Here is a 24641-nt window from a genome sequence, read left to right on the forward strand (position 1 = left end):
CTGGTTGTTTGAAATCAGCCCTGGTGGGGGTATTTACACACCACAGCAACTGCAATTCTAAGCCAAATCAAGTTTTTTGTTCATATGTTTGTTTTGAGAGCAGGTTTATCAGTTCACCAGTGCGCAGGTGTCCTGATACTGGAGATCTTAACATGACTGCCTGAGGAAGGTGGTGTCTGCCAGGCTTCTCAACTCTTGAGTTACTTCTTTCCTCCTTTGCAGTGAGTGAGGACTGGGTGGGGAGACGCACTGAGACTGTGGCTCTCTGTTCCTCACCAAAATCTCACACGTTAGTTTTAGCATTCACTGATGTTCCAGTGTGAATCATTTACTGTCCTACTGGTTGCCAAATGGTGATTCTCTAATTCTACCTCCTTCTAGATTTATTAGTTTGGATTCTGCAAGGGGAGGCTTTCTCTTTCACTCATCCCATTCACGCATGTATCTATTTACCTCAGTATGGATCCATACATTTCTATTTTATACAAAATGGTTCATCATGTGTGCTTTCCCCATCAGAACCTTGGAGTCAGCAACTCCCCAAGAAGCACTAGTTCCTTTAAGGGAGAATGGTATGTAAAGTGATATCTAGAAACCTAGAATTGGGTATGAGGTGGGTTCATGGCTACTGGGGTTATTGTTTTACACCTCTCAAAAGACAGAGGTAGGAAATACGTACATACACACACACACATCCACATCCACACTTATATTTTCCTCTATGTCTACAGCTATACATATGAAGACCATGAGTTCACACCAATATCTCGAATTCAAATCCGTCACAACCAGCTCCATGCCAGCCTTCCTCGTTTCCATTTTTCCAACTCCCTTCTCAGTCACTGAGAAAGCCAGTTCACGTCATCCTCCATATGTTTACTTATGTTCTCAGTTCTCACGTGTGTCCCCAACCTTCCATTTGTACCCCCTACCCCCTTGCTCCATCACCTCCTTACGTGGTCCCCAACTGTGCCAAACATGTCCACAAGCATATGAGAAAAGGAAAATCAGCCAATCTGAAGTTCATTCCCCCCACCCCCTCACACAATTAACTTCAGTGAGACACCCTGTTGGGTCCACAGGGTAATAACCCACTCTTTCTTCCCAGCTCGGGGGTCCGACAAAAGTGACCCGCTGCCTTCACATCAGCCTTCCTGCTCATGGACGACAAAGCTTTCTCCTTCACACCTGCGTTTTGGTGCTCTTGTTCTAAGACTCCCAACACTAGAGAAACTGTCATGTGTATAGAAGAGTCTCCTAGAGAAATGTCAGCATTGAGTGTTCTCTTGCAGTTTGTCAGTGTTTGATGATTCTGATTCACAGAAACAAGGGGATCGGTGCCATCTTACCTGAAAAACTTCCTAGTCTCGGTGCAGTCACATCACCGCCATCGTAAATCTCAAGAGAGTCCCAGTTCTGCTCTGTGGCAAAACTGATGACTTGAATCTACCAAACAATAATAGTAACTTAATATTTATCTTTTGCTTAATAAAATTAGACTAGTCCAATAGGGTTTTCATGAAATTAAAACTATACATGTAAGAGAAAAGCGAAACCAAAGAAAATAGATCATGGAAGTGACATCCAAAAACTTCTACAAATAGCACTTCTGATAGATTTTATTCTAAAAGTCTATCATTTTTATTTCAAATGTAGAAATATGATTAGAAACACTTTGTAGAAATGGTAAGAAAAGAGAAACAGGTTATGGTTTATGTATTTAGAATAACCAATACAAAAAGGGGAAAAAAAAGAAAGGAAAAACCCATGGGCAAAAGCTTTGTTTATTAGTAGACTCTGGGCTTTGAGAACTTACCTGAATTCCTGATCCCTCTGTAACTATGATCTTCCATATACAGTTTAAGTTGTTACCATATGGTTCAGGGTAGCCGGGGGATAAAATTGTACCTCTCCGCTGAGTGAAATTGCCACTGCAGGGGACTAAAAGACAAACCCATATTTAGTAAAAATAAAGTACAGTGAAGAACAACATTAATTTTGTACTTAGTGTTCTTTCACTGTGTGATCAGCTATTAAGAGATATTTTACATGGACTATGGTACTTTAAATGGCATTTTTAGCCAAGGTCAAATTTAGCCTGTTCTCTCTTTTTTTTTTAACATCTTTATTGGAGTATAATTGCTTTACAATGGTGTGTTAGTTTCTGTTTTATAACAAAGTGCATCAGCTATACATATACATATGTCCCCATATCTCCTCCCTCTTGTGTCTCCCTCCCACCTAGTCTGTTCTCTTTTAAATGATCAATACCATAGATTATTATCCGCTATGCTGCTAAGTCTCAGGCACTGTCTAACGATGTCATCTCTGAAGTGAATTCTGTTTAGAGTAACTGATCTACTACAATTTAAGAAGCTCTGCAGAGTTTTCTATATGCAGACATGCAACTAAAAATGATATTAATGGGATTTATGAGCAAATCCAGAGAGGAGAAGAGACGCTTAAAATGCACAGATGAATTCAAGTGCTAAATCATGATTGCACTGGAGGTTCTTACACAAAATGAAGCAAATAAACTATAACCAACAATGGCATTGTTATTCAGGCTGCGTTAACCTATTACTTTTCAGACTTTCATCAGCACCAATTTATTAAAAGAGCATTACACAAGTAATGTAACAAATCAACATTGTAGTGATTTTTCCCCCAAATGAAATTATGTTGTATACCCATGGCTTGAGAGGGCATACTTAATAAGTATCGAGAAGGAAAACATGTTTCATACTTGTTAATCTGATGAGTTGTTCCATGAAACAATAATTTTTAGGGTTTGGCTGCTACTCGATTCTTTCTGATAAACTGCCCTTTAAATAGGTCTGGAGCATGGATCAGTTCACGTGGACTGAAGAGCAGCTCTTTAGTGCCGCTGTGAACCCGGGATGGAGGACCACGTGCAAGTTATCCCACCTTAGGGACACACGCTTACCTACACAGCTTGGGATTGTGTCATTCCACTGAGCGAGAGCGTTGGGCACGGACTGACAGCGGATGGCCATGGAGCCCTGCAGTAGGTATCCTGGGTTACACTCAAAGCGAACGATGGAGCCCGCTGAAAACTCCAAACCAATTCTCCTCCCATATCTGGGCTCGGGGACAGAGCTGCACTGGGTGTCACTGGTCCGAGGAACAGCTAGAGGCAAGACACACAACACAACCATCTGCATGTGCATCGTGAAGCCATGATATTTCCTTGAAAATAGAATTTAAGATGAGTCTAGAAAGAATTTATGTTAATGTGGAAGTTAATAATGCCTTTCACAGTCTCTGTAGGGGACGATTTAGGGAGCACTTTCACATCTACACGCATCTTCATGTCAACCTTGAGGACCACCTTGTATTCCCATTTCTGACGAGGAAAACATGGCATATGGAGAATTAGTGCTTTATGAGGACTGAGCGATATTCATGCATTTACAATTAATTAAGCACCCAGATCATTGCACCAGGGATAATGAGATGACTAAGAACTTGTACTTATCCTCGATGACCTCAGACTCTAGTAAGAAAAGCTGTTACATAAAGGATTATTTATAAATGGCCATGGTGATTTAATAGCAAAATTAAAAATAGAACTACCATATGATCCAGCAATCCCACTTCTGGGTATTTATCTGAAGGAAATGAAATCACTATCCTGGAGAGATATCTGCACCACCATGTACATAACAGCATTATTTGCAATAGCCTAGCTATGGAAACAACCTCCATGTCCACCAATGGATAAATAGTATAGTGCATACCTACAATGGAATGTTATTCGGCCATTTAGAAAGGAAGGAAGTCCTGCCATTTGCAACAACATGGATGGACCCGTAGGACATACGCTAAGTGGAATAAGCCTGCACAGAAGGACAAATGCCACATGGTCCCACGCATAGGAAGCAATTAAGAGAGACAAACTTATAGAAGCAGAGAGCAGCCGGTGGCTGCCAGGAGCTAGGGGAGCAGCAAGTGCGGAGCTGCTGTTAAACAGGTTTAAAGCATGTCATGTAAGACGTCCAAGTCCTAAAGATCTGCCACACAAAGCTGTGCCTATAGTTAATGGTGCTGGATTATGCACTGCTAATTTTAAACAATGTAATCCGTTCATTTTAAACAATGATTTAAAGGATTTAACCTGAGAGGGTAAATCTCATGTTACCATAATAAAAAAAAACCCCACATACCATAGGAAAACATACAATTAAACAATTCATTCTGTACAGAAAGACTTGGGAGGGAACAGAGGGGAATGGGAGTTTGCACCACGGTCTCAGAGCAGAGCTGGTAATAAGACCCAGCCGATGGCCTCATTCCCAGGGGTCTTCCCATTGGACCAGCGATTCAAAAAAGGTGTGTATTTGGGGCCAGAAAAAGTCTCTAAGTGCAACATAACTACTTCACAGAATAGAATCAAAGGGACTTTAATGAGAGTGGGTTTCGTGTACCAAGAGGATGCTGGGCTTTTCTCCAGCCCTGGCAGGGGTCACGGCGGTGGTCCTTGATGGCCACTAGTTGGTAAGCCAGACTGCAATGACCACAGTGGCCATGAGCAGCAATAAAACCAGCATTATCATCCCCCTGAGAACCCACACTCACATTCTCGACTTTACTCACCATCCTAGAGACAGTGTTGGAAAGGGGACCCCCACCAGGGGTGTGGAGAAACAGTGCTGAACTTGTTAAGAAATAGGTGAGTCTCCAACACGGGGGGTTTCTGAGGACTATTTGATTTTTATGTTTGCATTGACCTAGAAGACCTTGACATTAGGGGTAGTATATTTTCTATGGAGTGACAAAGAGCATTAAAACCTGTAGAACCACATTTACTGATCGCAGGTTCTGCCAGTCTCTTGGTCCCAGAGCTTAGGAAGAGGAGGGGGCAGCTATGGGAATCCCCACCACGGACATTCAGGGGATTCCCGGGTGCTAGTGAGTGGGGATGGAGCGGGGGTTTCTCCTGGATGCATAGAAGGAAATCTAAAACATTCTGAACACGTTCGTGTTTAAAGGCAAGCACTGTACTCCTCCTAAGTGTTCAAGGGAGATGTTACAGTGTCCAGAAGTGACTGTTAGAATGATTACAAGGACTCTTGCTCCAGGAGGACGCACTGTGGCGTGAAGGGTCACCCCGTTAGCCTTCTTGGGTGCCCATGTGTCCTCATTCACCCTCTTAGCTCCCTCACTTCTCAATGTATCCTTCTATTCCAAAGCAGCATGGAAAGCAAACAAGCAAATACAACCCAGCAGAGACATAAAAGTTACAATACTTGGTTAAAAAAAAGCCTCTATACTTCCATTTCTTCACCAGATCAGAGGGGCAGCAACATCCTCACCACCACCGTCTCCGTGTCGTTCACCAGGACGACGAGGAGGGTCAGGAGCTGCCCGGGTCGCGTACGACAACTTTTTGTACCTGACAGCTGCACTCATTCTCCACCCAAGTCTGAACAGCTCTTTACAACAGAACTGTCTGTGAACAAGGGTTACACAGCCCATAGCCATGCAAGTCAGAAAGTCCCTGCGCAGTTTTAAGCTTTAATAACTTATGGAGGAATGGAGTTGTATGTGGTATGTGAAAGCACTATTCAGAAAGTTTTTACACAATAGAGTTCAAATAATTTCTAGGCTTCCACTAAACTACTATCTTTCAGAAGGCCATGTCCAATTTAACTTTTGAGATGTACTGAAAACTTTCCCAGGTGCTCCTGAGTGATTTATAAATTGCATTCACGATCCTAGTTCTTTAGATCCGAAGGATTTGGCTTTGATAAAAAGACATCCATTTTTGCATAAACTCACTGCAGGAACAAAGCAAGATAACGAGATATACTGGAACTTTAGAAGAAATACTGAGTATGTTAGAGACATATTCTTAAGTTAGGACAAATATTGAGTATGTTAGAGACATATTCTTAAGTGCAAGGAAAATATATTCCTTCTATAAATGATTTCCCCTTCTTTTCACTTATATGTATGTTACACATTTTAATGATAATATGTTGCTTTAAAACAAGAAATATAATTTTAAAAACCATGACTTCTGAAGATAACATGTGCAAGTAGGACAGACATAGGGTCATGTGCTTCAGATATTTTATTTGATAATCTGATCAAATTTCTAATCTTCATCAAAAATTAAAGGAAGTCCCTGATTGAGGCAGACAATGCCAGGAACTTGAATTTTTCCAGGACAAAAAATGTACTTAAACCAATCGGTCCAGTTTCCTTAGAGGTCACGCCAACTTACTTTGGTTTGTGAATCTGCTTCTGCAAAGTAACACAGAATTTATTTAAAGAAAATTAGAAGTGGGTGAGAGGTGAGTTGCTTAAACTGGACCCTCTCCTATAAAGTTCATTTAAAAAAATACTGGTTTAATTATTTATATTTTAACAAAGGTTTAATTAGAACAATGTAACACATTTTAATGTAATAGCATCATCACCCAAGCAATTGCTCCTTAAACTAGATTAGAGATATCTTTCCTCCTACCTGCCCATCACACATCATTCTCACTCTTTCCATAACTTTTAAATCATCTTATTGACGAACACTCAAGGGTTTTATCGTGAAATATTTTGAGGCCGTACATTTCACAGTGTGTGATTATCAAAAATCATTTGTGAATGATATGACAGATCGTTACTCTCTATAATTTTAAGAAAAACATGATGTTGTCAAGCACGTTTTCTGGAGGAGTCTTTATTAAAGGAAAGAAACCATTGCCAGGAAGTGATTCTCCTCCACTTCTGAAGAAAAGGTTCAAGAGCGGCCTGTAATCTATCCAGCCTCCAGCAAAACTGAGGCCTAGAAAAGCTAAGTATTCTTAGTTAGTTTATCGCTGAAGATGACAACCTCTTTCCCATCTCAGCTGTACAGTCATCGCAAGTCACATCCAGAGTCAGGCTCTGTGCCTCTGAAAGTGGATGGACAGTCCATAGGGTGTTTTTTCAAATTCATGTAATGGATATGCAAACTGAAGGTGAACTAGAAACAGGAAAAAAAACTGCATTGTTCAGAAACTTTGTGCAATCCCAAGCATTTTGAATAAGCTCCAAATTCAAAAATAATTATACAGGGGTGAAAGTGCCTAAAGTTAATAGAATACAAGCAAAATAAAATAGGTATTTCAAGGGATAGAAACATGGATGGTATTCTGGGTTTAGTTTGGTTTTGTTACCTTTCCTTGACAATTAGTTCTTACAGTAAGATTTGAAATTGTACCATGCATTTTAAGTGTACTTCATTAAGACAGTTACTAAAATCTATTACGAAATATTTTACTTAATTTTAACTAGGTTAGGCAAAATATTATAATACATTTGAAATCATTTTGCAAATTGTGTTGCGCTATACTAAGGTAATCTAATCAATATTTGTTTCATCATCATGCCAGATAATCGAAGCATTATTGTATCTTTGTCTTAGAAGTATCACATCTAATTGTCAAAAGAAAAAACTTTAATATTTTTATTAAATAATTTCATTCTAAATACACGGATACCCTCAAATTCTTAAAGATTAAGAAAAAGTGCAACTCAGATGTTTTGGTGCTGAAACCAGTGGTACGAGCAGTGTGTGGAACCGGGCGGAGGTGGCAGAGACGCACCTTGATAGACGAAGTGGAAACCCCGCGCAGGCACCCCACTCTTCGCGCTAAATCGGAGCAGAATCTGATTGGATGTGGCCAAAGGTAACGTTTCACCTGGAGGGAAAAAAGACAGAGATAACATGCAGGATCCATTCAGTGCACAGCCTGTGGTGAACAATGTTTGGGAAAGTAATCATTAACTTGGAATTGCACTTTTAATTTTTGAACTTTCATAAAACTTTGCTTTGGCGTGTAGAACCCAAACACATTGTTTCTACAAAGATTTAAAAACTCTGTTCTTGCCTTGACATTCCATTAAAATGTTGTTTTCATCGTGATCTCCTTTATGCTTCTTTTGAAGAAAGCACTGATATAGGCCAATTAGCTGATAATGTGGGAAACAGAAGTGGGTGAATCATTGACTCAGAATCAACTTTGACAGTTACTTGCTAGGATTTTACTCAGAATTAAGAAAATGTCTCAGAATCCAAAGCTGATATTAAAAAAAATAAAGAACTCAGAAAAAAAAAAACCCGTGAAATGTATTTTTCAGCTCTCAATGTGCAGGAATGGTCTCGAGTACTCTGAGAGGCGTGTGAATCCCTTAAGCTTTTCAGAGGTGAATTTGTCAGGATGTATCAGTATTTTAAATGTGTATCTTCTGATGCATTTCTGGACATTACATCATTGGACACTGGTCTTAACAGGACATAGGTCTTAAGACCTGTGGTTAGTAATACTGAGAAACTGGAAATAGCCGAATCTTAGCCTTGGTTGATCACAGGCCGTGATGCAGGAGTATGGCTTGATGTTGTGTTGGTAAATGATGACAATGTAGCAGTGGTACGAACGAGGGCCATGACATCCATGAGGGGTTGGGGTAAATAAACTCCTTCATTAACCCATGTGAATACTATTCAGCAAATGGTATTTGGTGTATATTCATATTTGTTGATAGGGAAAGACCTCTACATGTGATTTTAAATGAATGTATGGGATAAAAATTAAATTGTGAAAAAAATCCCATGTTTTATGAAGTTCCATGTATGTTTACATGCATATATAGGGGCACACATGAATGCATGTATGTGTATACACATCTGCACCTTTATAGACGTGTGACTGTGGTGCATCTCCACATGTACGCATTTAAAAGTTTGGAATGAGTCAGACCAAAATGTCAATAGTGTTTATCTTCAGGAAGATTACAACACTTAGAATACAAAGCAAAGTAACAAGATAGTTTATTACCCCTTTTTTCTGATATTTTAATTTTTCACTGAGATGGATATTATATTTTCCACAATCTTAGTAAGCAAAATGATAAAAACAGGTGATTTTATATGTGGGATAAAAATACATTTGAAATTTTACATTGAAAATAAGATTTTACTGAACAAGCAAGCAAGTTCAAAGATGATTAAATTTCTCCTTCATAAATGAAAATAAAAATAGACGAGTTTAAAATTAATTACCCTGGCTGTGTAACTACAATTAAAGACAAAATTCATTGAACGTTTACCTGAATGAGACCCAGAGAGTGAGCTGAGAAGTCTGGCCTGAGGGTGCGTTCCATCAAACAGTTCGGTCAGGTCATTCAGTGCTGTCTGGAAATAGGCAAACTGCCCAAATACCACTGAAAATAGAGGGGGTGGGTCGGCACAAAATGCTTTTTATAATGAAAGAAATGAAAATGGTGATCATACTGTTTATTGATACCTCCCAAATATCATGATCCTAAGGATCCTGTAAAAAAAATTAGCTTATTTTCTCTGCTTTCTAAAAGTTTTCTGTTGCTTAAACAATTTTATTTTGCTTCTTGATCTTTTGGTACTTAATAAAAGGAATAAAATTACTGTTCCATGTACAGTTTGAACACTAAATGAAGACTGTTTTTTTCTTATAATACTATGTTAGGATAGTAGAAGAATAGCCATAAGGTGGTCCTATTTCTTTAAGAGTAATTAATGACATTTTATTCAGTGAACAGTAGGTATGGAATCAAGATACCCATTGGTTTTTTTTTTTTTTTTTTTGCGGTACGCGGGCCTCTCACTGTTGTGGCCTCTCCCGTTGCGGAGCACAGGCTCCGGACGCGCAGGCTCAGCGGCCATGGCTCACGGGCCCAGCCGCTCCGCGGCATGTGGGATCTTCCCGGACCGGGGCACGAACCCGTGTCCCCTGTATCGGCAGGCGGACTCTCAACCACTGTGCCACCAGGGAAGCCCCCGTTGGTTTTTAAAGCATGCAATTAGTTGGGGTATTTAAAATTCTTCACCTATGATTATGACAGTGCCAAATTCATATGAACTCACTACAATTTATACACGATTCAGCAACATATTATAGCAACTTCTGACTTGTTTTACTCTACAGTTTATATATCTTACAGGTTACGTAAATTTCAAGAACACATTTCCTCCAAGTAAAACATCTCAAGTATTCTACTACTTCAAATTTAATCATTTTTGTATTCAAATGGATAGTATACAGGGCCTTTACAGTATTTAGAAAAACTTGTGATTTAGTCTCCATTTACAAGCAATGATCAACAATTATATATGTGTAAGGTTTAAACTAAAATCATTCTAAATCATTCTGAACAAGAAATGGAGGTGTGTGTATCAGTTATACATGAAAGAATTAATCTATGTGTTGGCAAAATGGAGGAAAATCTAACTATAGCAGCTGGTGTGTATTTATATTATACTGTATTACATTATATCATATCATATATTATATGTGGCATATATTCTATTACATATATGTATTACATACAGTGCACATATACACGCATGTATAACACATTACACATATATGTAAGAGAATATATGCATATATATATATATATATATATATATATATATATATATATATATAGTACTTTAAGATTTTATAATCTCCAAGAGAAGCACAATTAAAGGAAGCATGTGAGCAAGGTGAATTTCCCAGTGGCTGAAGTGCTCTGAACACAGGCGCTAGAAAGAGGGACAGAACTTTCTTCTGGATCCCATGAGGGAGGCTCCTGCATGCACAGCCCTCCCTTCACTGTCCCCCCACCTCAACATTCAGTCTTCATCTTGCTTGAGTCTCGTTTGTAGGAGAAAAGTGAATCTCACACACATAATTCCTACCTTCTTTTCAAGAAATGCTTAGAAGGCATAAGCTTTATAGTGGACACTAAGAATGAAGGGCTGATCAAGATAGAAACTTTGTCCCAGGAACATCCTATGCTAAGGTCTGCGGTAGTTCCCACAACAAATACAGAGGCAGAGTGTGGGTGTCCGGAAAGACGAGGGGCCTGAACAGCAGACGTCTGCCAAGGGCCATAGCTAGTCAAGGAAGGCTGTTCCTGCAGCTGGAAGACAGGGGATGAGAAAGTGCAGGTGGTGTAGGGAGGGAGGGGTGGTTTCCAGCTGTGGAGACAATGATGTTTCATGGGGGAGACAGCATTCCTGCTTCAGCCTTAATGAATGGCAAAGGAAACCCTTTTTGTGTAAGAATGGGACACAAGGGGCTACTTCAGCAAGCGAACAAAAGGAGCAGTATTTGGCAGGTGAATGGTCTGTTTCTAACACTCAGTGGATAAAGGGGGCGGGAGGGACGGGGGAGCAAGGCCACGCAGCCTGAGACTTCAGAGCCCAGAAGGCCAGGAAACGCGTGGATTTTGCTCTGGGGGCAAGAGGAGTGAGTGAAAACGTTTATCAAGGTGTTTTCATGATCAGACTTTTGTTCTAGAAAGGATACTCTGGTGATGCTTTTGGATGAAAATAGGGAGGAAATTAGGATAACTGATGACCTGTCTTCCATGACACTTCCCATTCGGAACTTGTGTAAGAAGCCCCTTCCCACAATAGGGACAGTCACCCCATCCCATAATATTTGCTGGGCATCTCAGGCACACAAAGAGTATTTTACTCATCTTAGCACTTATCACAATCATTGAATTAATTGTTAACTGGTCGATTCACTTCTCAGAAAAGAGTTAGGAAGAGGGGAAAAAAATAATAGATAAGGTAGTATAGGTTTTTATTAAGGATTCTTTATAACTATTTTATTCCAGACTAAAGTTTTCTGCCCAGATAGAATATGATAAATTTATGCCATTAAACCTTTCATATTGGGAAATTATTATCAATATTTAGGATAGGAGTGTAACTTTTTTCTGCTGAAAAGTCATAATTGTGTTGTGACAACTCAATAAAATTTTATAATAAACTAAAATCATAAACTCTGGCTGCTACATTCTATTGTGATAATTATATTTTGTCAAGTATCCATGAATAAATAAAAGGAATATTCATGGGAAAGTAATTGGAGGAATGTTGTTGGGAATTTAGGTGAAAAAATGTATTAACTGAGGCTAAATAAGGGACTTTAGAGGCATTGGTCCAGCATAAAGAGTGAAAGTCTAGAACTTATTCTAAGTTTTACTGTCCATTTTTTTATAACAAAATAAATACTTTGAAGCCCAGTCTTTCAGTTTTTAAATGAGATTGATATTTTCCATTTGCTCATAAAGTGGACCCACTCTCTGCCTTTTGGGAAGCTGGTCCCTCTGCCTCTGCCTTGGTTTCCGTGTTCACATCCATCACTCTCAAAGTCCCAGGCACATGCTCTTCTTATCATGGCAAGATGATACAAGGAAAGCCTTGCCTGAAAACTCAACCATCCTTGAGAACTGGCGGAAAGTAGAAGTTAAACGATTTGGCTTAAGAGACTAAGCAAGTTGCGTCGCACAGTTCATGAAGAGCCCGTGATCTAAAATACCAAATGCTGAAATAAGTGCCTGGGGGGAGGTTTTCATTTGATTTTAAGAAGCCTGTGATTAATATAACAGAAGTGCATAGAAATCATTTGTCTCCCATATGCAAGTTTCTTAAGCAGAAATTAACTTTCTTGTCATATAATTGTATTTTTAAAATGTTTTCCCTCAAACAGAATCTAACCTTAGAATTTTTATCTGTTTTATTTCTATGAGTGGATGGCTGCTATTTTGAGTATATAGAAAAAAACCTTGACTATGCTGGGTTCTAAATTTTACTGTTGGGAAAAAGGAACTATTCCATAAAATTATAAAAGCTACTATCTGGTTGACTCCAGGAAAGAATCTAACACAAAAATATTTTCCTGGTCAAGAGTGAGAGGGAAGATGTGGGGATCCGGTGTTGAGTAAATCACCAGGAAACCACCAGAGAAGGATCTTCTAGAAATGAAGCCACCCCAGAAAACTGGCTCAGGTTGGAAGCAAAGTTTAGGAGGGAAACCAGGATGCCAGGTTTGGAGGGGTCAGATAGGACTCTGCCTGCTTTTACATCTCCTGTCACTCAAAGGTGTGTTCACTGATCCAGTGATTTCCAGCATAATCAATAACCAAATATATGTGCCAATACCCCACAGGCTGATCAGTGTTCCCCTGGCTCACATGTGAGGCTGCAATCCTCCTCTACACACTAAACAACCAAAGGAGAAATGCTTTTTTCTAACAAAAATAAGAACAAAGGCAAATTTATTCTCTCTGATTATTCTGGATCAGAATCCGAGAAGGAAATTGAAGAATTTTATATCACACTGATAAAAGAATTGTAGTGGATCTTGTATAAGACATGTTTGGAAAACCTGTTACTTTAAGTCATCTCCTTTTATATTATTTTATTATACCAAGAGCTGGGATATTTGTTTATAAAATGATGGAAATATTAACACCGAAAGAGATATGATGGTGAATTAAAAATAAGAAGAAAATCTTACCAAATTCCTTTGGTACCGTTATGGAATAGAGGCAGATCTGACCAGCTGTATAATTGTGAGGGTAGTTGGGTGACAAGACCACTCCTTCTGATCCAGTGTACTGGCCTCCACAGGGGGCTGAAACAGACCAACGGAGAATTACATGCTGTGCGTAACCACATGGCAAGTGACAAGTGACCTAAAAATGAAAGCACTGAACAAATGAGCATGATTATTCAAAAACTTAACAAAATATCACAGTTAAAATCTGATCTTACATTGCTATCAAAAGTAAAATAAAAAGAAAAACAAAGACTGACCAGGTGAGAATAAAAGTAGTTCAACTTAAGAGGAAGACCTAATATTATTTTTAAGGACATTCTCAGACATGCTAAAATAATAATGAAAACAGTTGTCATGATAATAAAAACAGGTCCGATAAAGAAAAATTCTTAAGTTATCAATACATCAAAAGCCTACCAGAACTTTCTGGTTGATATCAACCATCATATTAACTTAAGAGATACAAAGATTATTTCAGTTTTCTATTGTCTTTATATTACTATGGGACTAAAAAAAAGTAATGTTTACTTTTAGTTCTTGTTGTGTTTTCATCGTAGATTCAGCTCAAGAGTGACATGTATAGTTACTAGTGGGTGTGGGGTCTCTTCCTATAAGTTCCATTGAAAGCTGAAGGAACCTAAAACTACAGTCAGGGCAGGTACACTGATGAGGTGCTATATGAACAGTTCAGAGAGAGAGCGAGTATGTGTGTGTGTGTCTATTTTCCCTCTGATCATCTTGTTACTCTCAGCATTGCTCTTGCTGAGAAAATAGAAAAATACTGTAGCCTGGATATTCAAAATACTATTGTTAAACATCTTAAAATAGACTTTCAACTAAATCCCAGTTTTGGGATTAAACTGAAAATACTTCAATTCCCCATATTTTTACTTAAAAAGAGGTCCACGTCTGCTCATCTACTTAGGACACTATTTATCCACTGAAGTGACGCCAACTGCACCTCAGCTGTGCCCTTTGTGGCCTGACTGCATGCCTTCTTATCCTAGATACACCTTCTCTAATCTGAATTCAGAATTATTTTTCAGTATTTGAGAAAGTTTATATTTCTATAGCTTACTTCTTCTTAATGTGACAGTTTTCAAGCATTAAAAAGGATAGCAATCGGGGATAACGTGTCAAATCTTTTGAATGTTAAGTAGCACGTTGTTAAGTCCTAACTGATGGACGGGACTTCCTCCAGGATTAATAAAGCTGCTCAGAATTCTGAGGCTCATGTCAAAGCACCTCATTGATGATTTGGCAGGAGACTTCCCAGGTCCAGCTTTACGCAGCTGGAAAACTGAAGTCATACTCTAAAAGTCAAAGGAAGACAGCTTAAATACCTGACAGTTATCATCTATTTATGATCAACTAGTAGAGATTTCCCTTAACTAAGCTAAGAGCAGCCTTCACGCTGGTGTCTTAACTCAGAATAATTTTATCACCCTAAAACACTTACCATGGTTTTTTTTACAATCTTAAATAGAAAAATTTTTTTTTCACTTTTAGATACAGGAAATTGCTGTAAGTTAAATTTCAAAGCTCAAGGTTTTCAGTGAAATGCTGGGAGCCTCATTCCACCAGTTTAGATATATCACTTAATTTTAAGAAAATTAGCCATATAAATTCAACCAGGTTATTTCAGAACTATAATTTTTCTTAAACACTCAAAAGTTCAAATTTTTAAAAATAAGTACAAATGAAGAATGGAAATCTATTTTCTTTTAGACATATAAAATTTAAGCACATCATTTTGCAAATATCCCTTTTCTATTAAAAAGTTTATCTATTTCAAAGTTTAAACAACAAGCATAAATGAAAAGTGGAAATAAATCTTCACTGAGCTAATATTTTGAGGCCCAAATGATCAAACAGAAATCTTATCAAACAGAAATCTTATATCTTCTGATATATTTGTTCAAGTATAACCACAAAAATTAATTTTTTTAATGGGTAGGATGAAAGATCATTACTTTATGATAATAGAAAACACTAAAAAATAAAAAGGATAAAATGAAAGAAAACAAACATGGCATTTTAGGTCCTCTGCTACCTTGATAAATTGTGCTACGCTTATACATTTTTCTCCAGATTTAAAGATAAGCACACAAACTGCATAACATACTTCAAACACAACCGAACATTTGTGAAATTGAGAAAAATATGTAGAGAATTTTCATTTAATTCTTAACAATTACTCTGTCCATGTTACTGTGTTAACCTGAGAAACAGGCATGGTCTTTCTCATGTTAGAAATTCTTTTATATTAATGTGATAAGAGAAGGAAAACAAATATGCTGTTACTCTTTGGTAATTAATGTATTAAACAGATCATTTCCTAAACGAAAAAAGATCTGCAACAGTATTCATTGCAGATGGTAACAAGAAACTGACTCATACATTTGGTTAACTGGAGTATATGTCTCATATATAAAGGCAACAAAATACAATCAAATTTGAATGTAAACCAAAAACAACATAAGTAAATAAAAGCCACTCTGACCCATGAAAGAAACTCCAGGCTGTTTCCATTTCTCTTCTAATTCAATAGGAAACCTCAAGGAACAAAAAAATGTAGGCAATAGAAAGAAAAGTTATATCATGAATTTAAAACAAACTAGCCCAAAATACATCCCTTAATATATGAACGTTTAAAATATAGCAACATTCGCTTAGTTTAACTGGTGATCTGAGTGATCCACAGGCATTAATTCAGCACAAGATGTGCTGTTCTCCTTGAGATACCCAAAATAAACTATGGGAGAGGACATTTCTGTTTAATGATTTAGAATTTTTAGCTTTATTTAAATTGAAATAAATAACTTAAGGAAAAATCAGTGTTGTATGTTTTATGCACATAAATGTGATGACTGGTTAACAGAAACTATGCTTGAGTTCACGGGTCTTCAGATATGGAAAAAAAATCTCTAATTTAAAATTAGATTATTTATCTATTGCCTAAATGTGACCTCAGTTTTCTCATTTAGCCTATGGCTAAAGAATTTATCATCATCCCCCATAAGTTCAAAGTATGTTTGAATTTAATACAGTGTGCTCTTTTAAGGATGCCATTCTGAGGTGACTCTAGTGAACGTACGAGGACGCTCTTCTAACCCCCAGAGAGGAGCGCTGTGATGCCGCTGACTCAAAGCTTACTGTAACGTTTACACAGACACAAAGTCATCATCTGGATGCCCCACACAGCCACGTGGGCCCTTCACCATTCTCCCCTCGCACGAACCTCCTGGAATCCGAGAAGCAGCAATAATTATTTCTCTGAGTTTATTGCTAGAGGATAAAATATGTAAGACTAGGAAGATTTCAATTTTCACTGGAAATTGTTTTGGCTATTCCCTGATTTATTCATTTCCTCTGAAAACGTGTGTGAAGTTCGCTGTCTGCGCCAACCTTGAGTACTGCAGTGCTGGAGGACTGGGTTCCTGAACGGAAAAGCTCTCAGGGTCATAAGATAAACCCAGAAACACAGACATGCCAGAGCAACCCAGGGCGTCAGGTCTGTTCGCCTGTGTTGTTTGCTCGGATTTTTCACATACTAATTTTCTGAAGCACCACTTTGGTCGGAAGTTACAAGAAGCATCAGAGCCATCCTAAGGAAAAGATGTTTATTTCATCAGTTCAGTGTATCTAACTAAACCGGTCCTTGAGTTCATCCTAAAGTAACCTTGGAATCAATTTTTCTGTCACAAAACTCAGGATTTTACTGTCTCCTTTTTAAGGTGTATTACACAGTCTGGAGTTTTGTCTGTGGAAGCTACCCACCAGACACAGAACCTGGAGGACGGCCCAGAAGTCTGTGTTCAGACCCCTCCGCTCAGCACAGCCCCCCAAGGGTAACTGCAACCTGACTTCTGTCACTGTAGGATGGCACTGCCTGTTCTTGAAGGTTGACCTTACCCTCTAATAGGTGCTTTTATTAATTTAATGTACATGAGGAATTACAAACTGTTGGTATTTGTGGGGAAATGACACATCCTTATATATGTAATATATGTATATGTATGTGTATATATGTAGAGAGAGAGAGGCGGAGACAGAGAGACAGACAGAGACACAGACAGAGGGAGATACACACACACACAGAGAAAGGCAGAGAAATAGAGAAAGACAGAGAGCAAGAGGGAGACAGACAGAGACAGAGACAGAAGCAGAGAGACAGAGGCCACCTAGAGACTGGTAATTCGCATCTCATACACAAGAACAGCAGTTAGAAATGCCAAACGATCCAAGTGAGAGAAAAATATCTCCCCTTCCAGAAAGCTGTGAGAATGGCTAATCCACTGGGTAAATTAAACGACCAAGGAAGGTCAAGTTCTTATCCCACATTGCTCTGCAGGGTTTCCCCACCAGTGATGAGGGGATACAGGACTGAAGTGCAAACTGTCTCCAAAATGAGAGTCCAAATTCCAGAGGGAAGTTATCCCTGAAGGAAACACTGGTTCCATACGTACCATTGCAGGAGGGCAAGACCCGGTTCCAGGCGGGTTTTCCATCCACTCCGATCACACACGTGATGGAAGATGGGTCAGCGATCTTGTAGCCAGAGTCACACTGGTACGTGACAGTTGAGCCAAGTTTGAAGTCCGTCCCAATCCTTGTCCCATTCATTATGTTTCCAGGGTCAAAACAGGCTTCCCGTGGTTTCTCTGGGGAAGACATGAATGTAAACTCCATGAGGGCAGGAATTTTATTTTTTTGTTGTCGGTTGTTTATATTTTTAGTACCTAGAACAGTGTCCAGCATATAAAATATGCTCAAAAAAATTGATTGACTAATTGACCAAGTTGTCAATTAATGTTCAAGTTAATAATTATCATAGAAAAATAGAAAAAACTCCTTTCAATAAAATTATTTCTTATTTTTCAAATGACAATTCACTACAGAATTGTCGTTGAGGTTGATATCCTGACTTTTGTACTTAATTCATGAAATCACAGCACATTTTAGGAAGAGATGGGAGAATTGGGCTTCTCAAAAGGAATTGATTTAAGAGTGATTTCTCATGCTGGTGAGATAATCATGGAAAGAAGTTCTGACCTTTTACCACTCTCACTAAGTCAGTGAAGCCACAGTTAGCTGGAAAGCATATTTCCTGATCCATAAGGGTCAAGCCCTGTGTCTGGGATGTAATGATTGCTCAACACAGTTCTATTCTAATTCTAATAACTGCTCAAAGGAATTGAGGGCATGTTACGTATCAGGCGCTGAGATGGGTACACTGCATGTTTTTCATTCAAATCTTCACTCCACCTCTGCAACGTGAGGATGATCTGTGGCCCTATTCTACATTTTGAGAATCTGAAGCTCAAGAGCGGTTAAATAACTTTCACAAAAACGCACTGCAGAGATCTGTCCAGCTGTGGGGGCCACTAAAGGAGCCATCTGCTAAAAGCCTCTTTTCCCAGATATAAATACAAAGCTCTCCTCTTTCTTTCTCACAGTCCTGTAGCTGTGTGGGTAGTGCCACTTATGTCCTGGTAGCATTAACATTGTAAATGTCATATTTCAGCAGACCTTCCAAATGTCTCTAAATCATGTATCTATATCTCCTTCTGTTGTGTGCAATTCCATCATTTGAATTGCTTTCTGTTTGTGCTTGTCAACGTCCTTCACTCCATCAGCAAAGCCCCTTGTAACGTCAGAAGGCTCTGAATTGAATTTTACAGATCTTCAAGGGATCAATATAGATGTTATACTGAAATGTTTTTCTTCATGTTTTTGGCCTAAAGTTAAGAAAATGCTATTTGTCATGAATGTGTTATTCATGAATGGGGTTATTAATATCAATATAGGCTCAAGGGTAACTTGAATGGATAAAATAAATATGTTTCAGTTCTTTCTATTTGGCTTGACAATCTTTGCCCCAGGGTTAAGCAAACACATAAAAAAATCTCTGGAAAGTATAAATGGAAGCCTGCATTTTACCTTTTTGGGGGTTGTGATCAATGTGGATTATGTTCCTTTTTAAGCATTTTCCCTTCCTGAGTGTCTACTTATGGCCAATGAGTAAATCCACACAGTAGTGTTAGGAAGAAGATGCTCCTGGGAGATTGAGGCAGGTGAGCCGGTAAAGAGTAAAGATGCAATGAGCTCTGAAAACTACATCCTACATCCTCTTAGGAATGGATAACAAACAGTGGAAGAGGGAAAAGCACAAACTTTGTGATGTCCTGCAGGACGGAGAAGAGGCCTGTTTAACTGTATTTATTCAATATCTCTCATTATATTTTTAATGACCTATGTGTCAACATCAGCCAAACAGAGATCTCTCTGGCAACTGTTGGCCTAATTATTATAACCAGCTATTAGAATATTTTATTTACATACTTTGGTTAAAGTGCAACATAAATATATAAACATTATACTATCACGTGTATCAGACATGCTATATTATCATATATATCATATATCATACATCATATATTATATACCATCTGTAATATATATTATCATACATCATATGTATCATATGCCTTGTATAATATATTAATTATCATATATATCATGAATATATTATATCATATATATCAATTGTGGAAACCCCTCCAGGTCCTCTAGTTTTGCTCTGGTTAGAGACTCACAGCAATAGTTGTGTACAGTGTTGGGACCAACACTCTCTAATCACTTTACTGAAAACCAATTTGGAAATTTCAAGGAGTAGGGGACATTCTGATGATTCTTTAACGCTGCCTTAGATCCCATAGAGAACACAGACTGTTTATTTTAAGCAAATAAGGGATGAATAAATAAAACTGTGGGCACGAGAACAGTCCTTCCATCGGATGTCGTTTACTCTGTCATCCAACAGAATGTATTGAGTGTCTAATAAATACAAGCACTGGTCTAGGGCATATATTTTTCTCCTATAAAATGATGGAGAAAGGGCTTCCCTGGTGGCGCAGAGGTTAAGAATCAGCCTGCCAATGCAGGGGACACGGGTTCGAGCCCTGGTCTGGGAAGATCCCACATGCTGCAGAGCAACTAAGCCCGTACACCACAACTACTGAGCCTGTGCTCTAGAGCCCATGAACCACAACTACTGAAGCCCGTGCACCACAACTACTGAGCCTGCGCTCTAGAGCCCACGAACCACAACTACTGAAGCCCGTGCACCACAACTACTGAGCCTGTGCTCTAGAGCCCACGAACCACAACTACTGAAGCCCGTGCGCCTAGAGCCCATGCTCTGCAACGAGAAGCCACCGCACTGAGAAGCCTGCGCACTGCAATGGAGAGTAGCCCCCGCTTGCCACAACTAGAGAAAGCCTGCGCACAGCAACAAAGACCCAACATAGCCAAAAATAAAAAATACAATAACTAAAATTATATTTTAAAAAATGATGGAGAAAAAACACATGCCTGTTGCCTGGTCAGCCTTTTTTATCACTTTTTGTTATAAGTGTCTATTGGTTTAGTGTACTGTTTGGTTAAATACCACTCCCATGATTTTCTGCTCTGTGTTGCAAATTGAGACCTCTGATGGCCAGTTTTTCTTCATTTCTCCAAATGCACTGCATCGAAGCTTTTACTTGCATTTACTCAGTTGTCAGTTCAGGATGTTTGGTGATAACTCATGGCATGCTTTTTGCTTACAAGTTGTCACGTTTCCAAATGAGATGACTTCATTACACAGTGTGCTCTGCCCTGGTTCCTGTCGGTTCCGCTTATGGACGCCTCCCAGAACGCCTGTGCCGAAGCCGCCAGGTCCCTGGGGTCACTCGGCAGGACTGCCCTGTGGCTCCTTCTGGTCAAGCCCAAGAGCTGGGTCCTCTCCCTGCTTCCCTCACCGTATGGGGCCTTGTACTTGCTGGATGCTGTATCATTGCTGTGTCCTTCCTTGTTTTCTGATGATTTTTTTTTCACAGGCTCCACTGGAGAACTTTTAAAGCATGAGAGCTCTAGCGCCCATTTAGAAGGCTCTGCTGGTCCCCAAAGAAACAGACCAAAGAGGCAGCCCTGTACCCCTATCATGAGGGACACAAGTTCTACTGCATTTACTCACTCATCTGCAGATTCTCTTACCCTAGGAAGCCCTGGGGAATACAAGGTGATGACAGATGTACAGTCTTTTTTTTTCATTGAAGTAGAATTGACTTACAATATTATATTAGTCACAGTTGTACAGCATAGTGATTTAGTATTTTTAAAGATTATACTCCATTATAAGTTATTACAAGATAATGGCTGTAATTCCCTGGGCTATAGAAAATATCCTTGTTGTTATCTATTTTATACATAGTAGTTTGTATCTGTTAATCCCATACCCCTAATTTGTCCCTCCCCCCTTCCTTCTCCCCTTTGGTAACTATAAGTTTGTTTTCTATAACTTTGTGAGTCTGTTTTTGTTTTGCGTATGCATTCACTTGCATTATTTTTAGATTCCACATACAAGTGATATTATACAATATCTGTCTTTCACTGTCTGACTTATTTCACTGAGCATAATTTTTCTAGGTTCGTTCATGTTTCTGCAAATGGAAGAATTTAATTCTTTTTTATGGTTGAGTAGTAGTCCATTGGTGGCTCATATGGCAACTCTAGTTTTAGCTTTTTGAGGACCCTCCATACTGTTTTCCATAGTGGCTGCACCAATTTACATTCCCACCAACAGTGTAGGAGGGTTCCCTTTTCTCTATACCCTCGCCAACCTTTGTTATTTGTAGACTTCTTCATGATGGCCATTCTGACCAGAGTGATGTTATACCTCATTGTTGTTTGGATTTGCATTTCTCTAACAATTAACAATGCTGAAAATCTTCTCACGTGCCTGTTAGACATCTGTATGTCTTTCTTTTTGGAAAAATGCCTCTTTAGGTCTTCTGTCCATTTTTTATTGCATTGTTTGCTTTCTTGATATTGAGTTGTATGAGCTGTTTATATATTTTAGATATTAACCCCATGTTGGTCTCATCATTTGCAAATATTCTCTCCCATTCCTTACAGTCTTATATTTAGATGAAATGTGTGATTTTTTACTCATTACAGAATGGGCGTTGTCATGGTGACATGCACTTCAATGAGTTCTTATTAATATAGAATCTGTCTAATGATATGGCAAATACTTAAAAGTACTGCTGTTAATTATTTGTGAACATTAATGGATCCCATCCAAAAAGCACAGCAACTCCTTCAATTGCTGAATTGTTTAAATTTTTTTAAATTGTATATTGTACTAAAGATCAGTAAATTTGTAGATTTCGGTGTTTTTGAGGAAGTAGGTTAATTTCCTACTTAAAAACCATATCAAGAAATACAAGTCCATTAAAGGGATAACATAGATGAAACATACCCTATATTTTATTTTATAATTCTAGTAACTAATAACTAACTCAAAAGTTTAAATAAATGTATATATTTTCATTATTTTTTTATAAAGCACTCACTACTGTCAATTAATATTTTGATAAATCCTTTTCTCTGATTCTTTGTAATATACCCCGTGTTTTCCTTGTTCTCATGAGAAACAGATTTGAAAAATATATATATTTATTTTCATGAACCCAACAGCAAAATGCTTAGGTTGGGGTGATCTTTGTTTGTGAGTCTGTCTGTTTGTTTTCTCTGGATGCTAGTGACAGGGGGTGGTGGATCCCAAAGAAGTGGGAGTCACTCATGAGGTGACCAAAGAAGAAAGCTCTGACCAGGATCAGTGCTTGCTCCCCATCAAACCAACCACCATGGGTGGTCAGGACAGGGAAATGGCAATCGATATTTTACATCTTGAAAAATATTGAGATAAAACTAAGCTATTTATCAGGAATTCCTTGGCAGTCGAGTGGTTAGGGCTCCATGCTTTCACTGTTGAGGGCTCGGATTCATTCCTTGCTTGGGGAACTAAGATCCTGTAAGCCAAAAAAACCCCAAAAAACAAAAACCAAACTAAGCTATTTATGTACTTAAATTGAGTCATCCTGAAGAAATAAATTAAGATAGTAAAACACATATTAAAATAATTCTTAAATACTCAAATTATTTATTGCACAAATCATAATTTAACTTTAAATGGCTATGAATTTGGAAAAAGAAATCTCCCTCCCTCATTTTCTTTTCTTTCAGCTAAGGTAGAAATGCGTGTTGGAAATTTCTTCTCCACTGGCGAGATCGACCCTGTTCCCCAGAAGATTGAGAGAGATGTCAGAATTTTATGCATTAAACAGATAGGCAAGACTTTATAAATAAATGCTTATGATTAAAGCAATCTCAATACAAGTCACTTTCCTCACAAGTTAAGCTGGTCACAGTACCTTTAAATTCAATGGCGAACCCCGACAAGCCCACAGAAGCATCACTTCGAAATGCCAGAAAGAGACTATTTCCACTACTCTCAATTCTTTCTGGGGCTTGAGAGCCCTGGAAACTTCCAATGAGAGGGCTGTTGGAATCCTCTCCTTCATAGATATGTAGGAAATCATAGCTGGGCTCCATGTTGAAACTAAAAGGAAAGAATATTAATTAGATTATGCACCTAGTATATGTGTCTCTTATCTTCCAGACTATAAAGTCTCTGAAAGCACACAGTGATTTTATTTGCCTTTGTAAAATAATTTTTAAAAATTAGGACAATCCAAAAGTTAAATATAATAATAATCAAAATGGCAATAAATAACAATTATAACAAATACTATTAGTATTTTATACAATCACCAACATCTTCAATACAGTATGATTTTGAAGGTAATCTGAAAGAAAATGAATCCTTATAACATAGATAATAGTATCTCTTCCCTATAACCATGATATTTCTAGTGAAATGCAGTTTGAAAGAACAGGGTTCAGAAGGGATGCATTCCCACTGGTATTTGATTTTTATGTGAATATTTTTAGTTTTAATAACATATATCCTTGATGTTACTGACAATTCTATTTTTGTTTGATTTTACTTCTAAAATTGTAATTGCTTCTATTTGCTTAGATAATTTGGCCAATAACAGCAGTCCCTACAGTGGTACAAAGTATGGAAGTCCACTGTTTCACATCATTTCACCTCGACTGGATATTCCAATTTTCTCTTCCCCTCTCCCTCCCGCTCCCTCCCACTCTATTTCTCTCTCTGTCTCTGTCTCTCCTTATGTAAATACCCTAATAATTTCCAAAGTCTAACAACTAGAGCCCAACGCTCTCAAGTGGATGCAGCTTTACATGTCTCTGCCATTTATGATGAGAAGGATGGTGATCGTCTGGGAACTTTAAAAATACACCTCCTCTCAAGTGACAGACTGGACTTCGTTTACATGTCCA

The 24641-nt window shown here is 38.3% G+C and overlaps 1 protein-coding gene across 1 annotated transcript in view; it reads right to left on the reverse strand.

Annotated features, from left to right (window-relative positions):
- Positions 1–24641, reverse strand: part of CSMD1 (CUB and Sushi multiple domains 1) — a gene marked incomplete at its 3' end in the record, with an annotated part of 1679169 nt that overhangs the window by 182916 nt on the left and 1471612 nt on the right. Inside the window, exons 36-43 of the mRNA XM_079726547.1 lie at positions 23648–23835; positions 17855–18049; positions 13344–13460; positions 9115–9228; positions 7611–7706; positions 2948–3151; positions 1817–1941; positions 1350–1446 (exon numbers count right to left, since the gene is read on the reverse strand). Of these exons, the coding sequence (XP_079582673.1) occupies positions 1350–1446; positions 1817–1941; positions 2948–3151; positions 7611–7706; positions 9115–9228; positions 13344–13460; positions 17855–18049; positions 23648–23835 (1136 nt within the window). The remainder of the gene's footprint in view (positions 1–1349; positions 1447–1816; positions 1942–2947; positions 3152–7610; positions 7707–9114; positions 9229–13343; positions 13461–17854; positions 18050–23647; positions 23836–24641) is intronic.

Source organism: Hyperoodon ampullatus (genome assembly GCF_949752795.1).
Source record: "Hyperoodon ampullatus genome assembly, chromosome: 20".
Lineage (NCBI taxonomy): Eukaryota > Metazoa > Chordata > Mammalia > Artiodactyla > Ziphiidae > Hyperoodon > Hyperoodon ampullatus.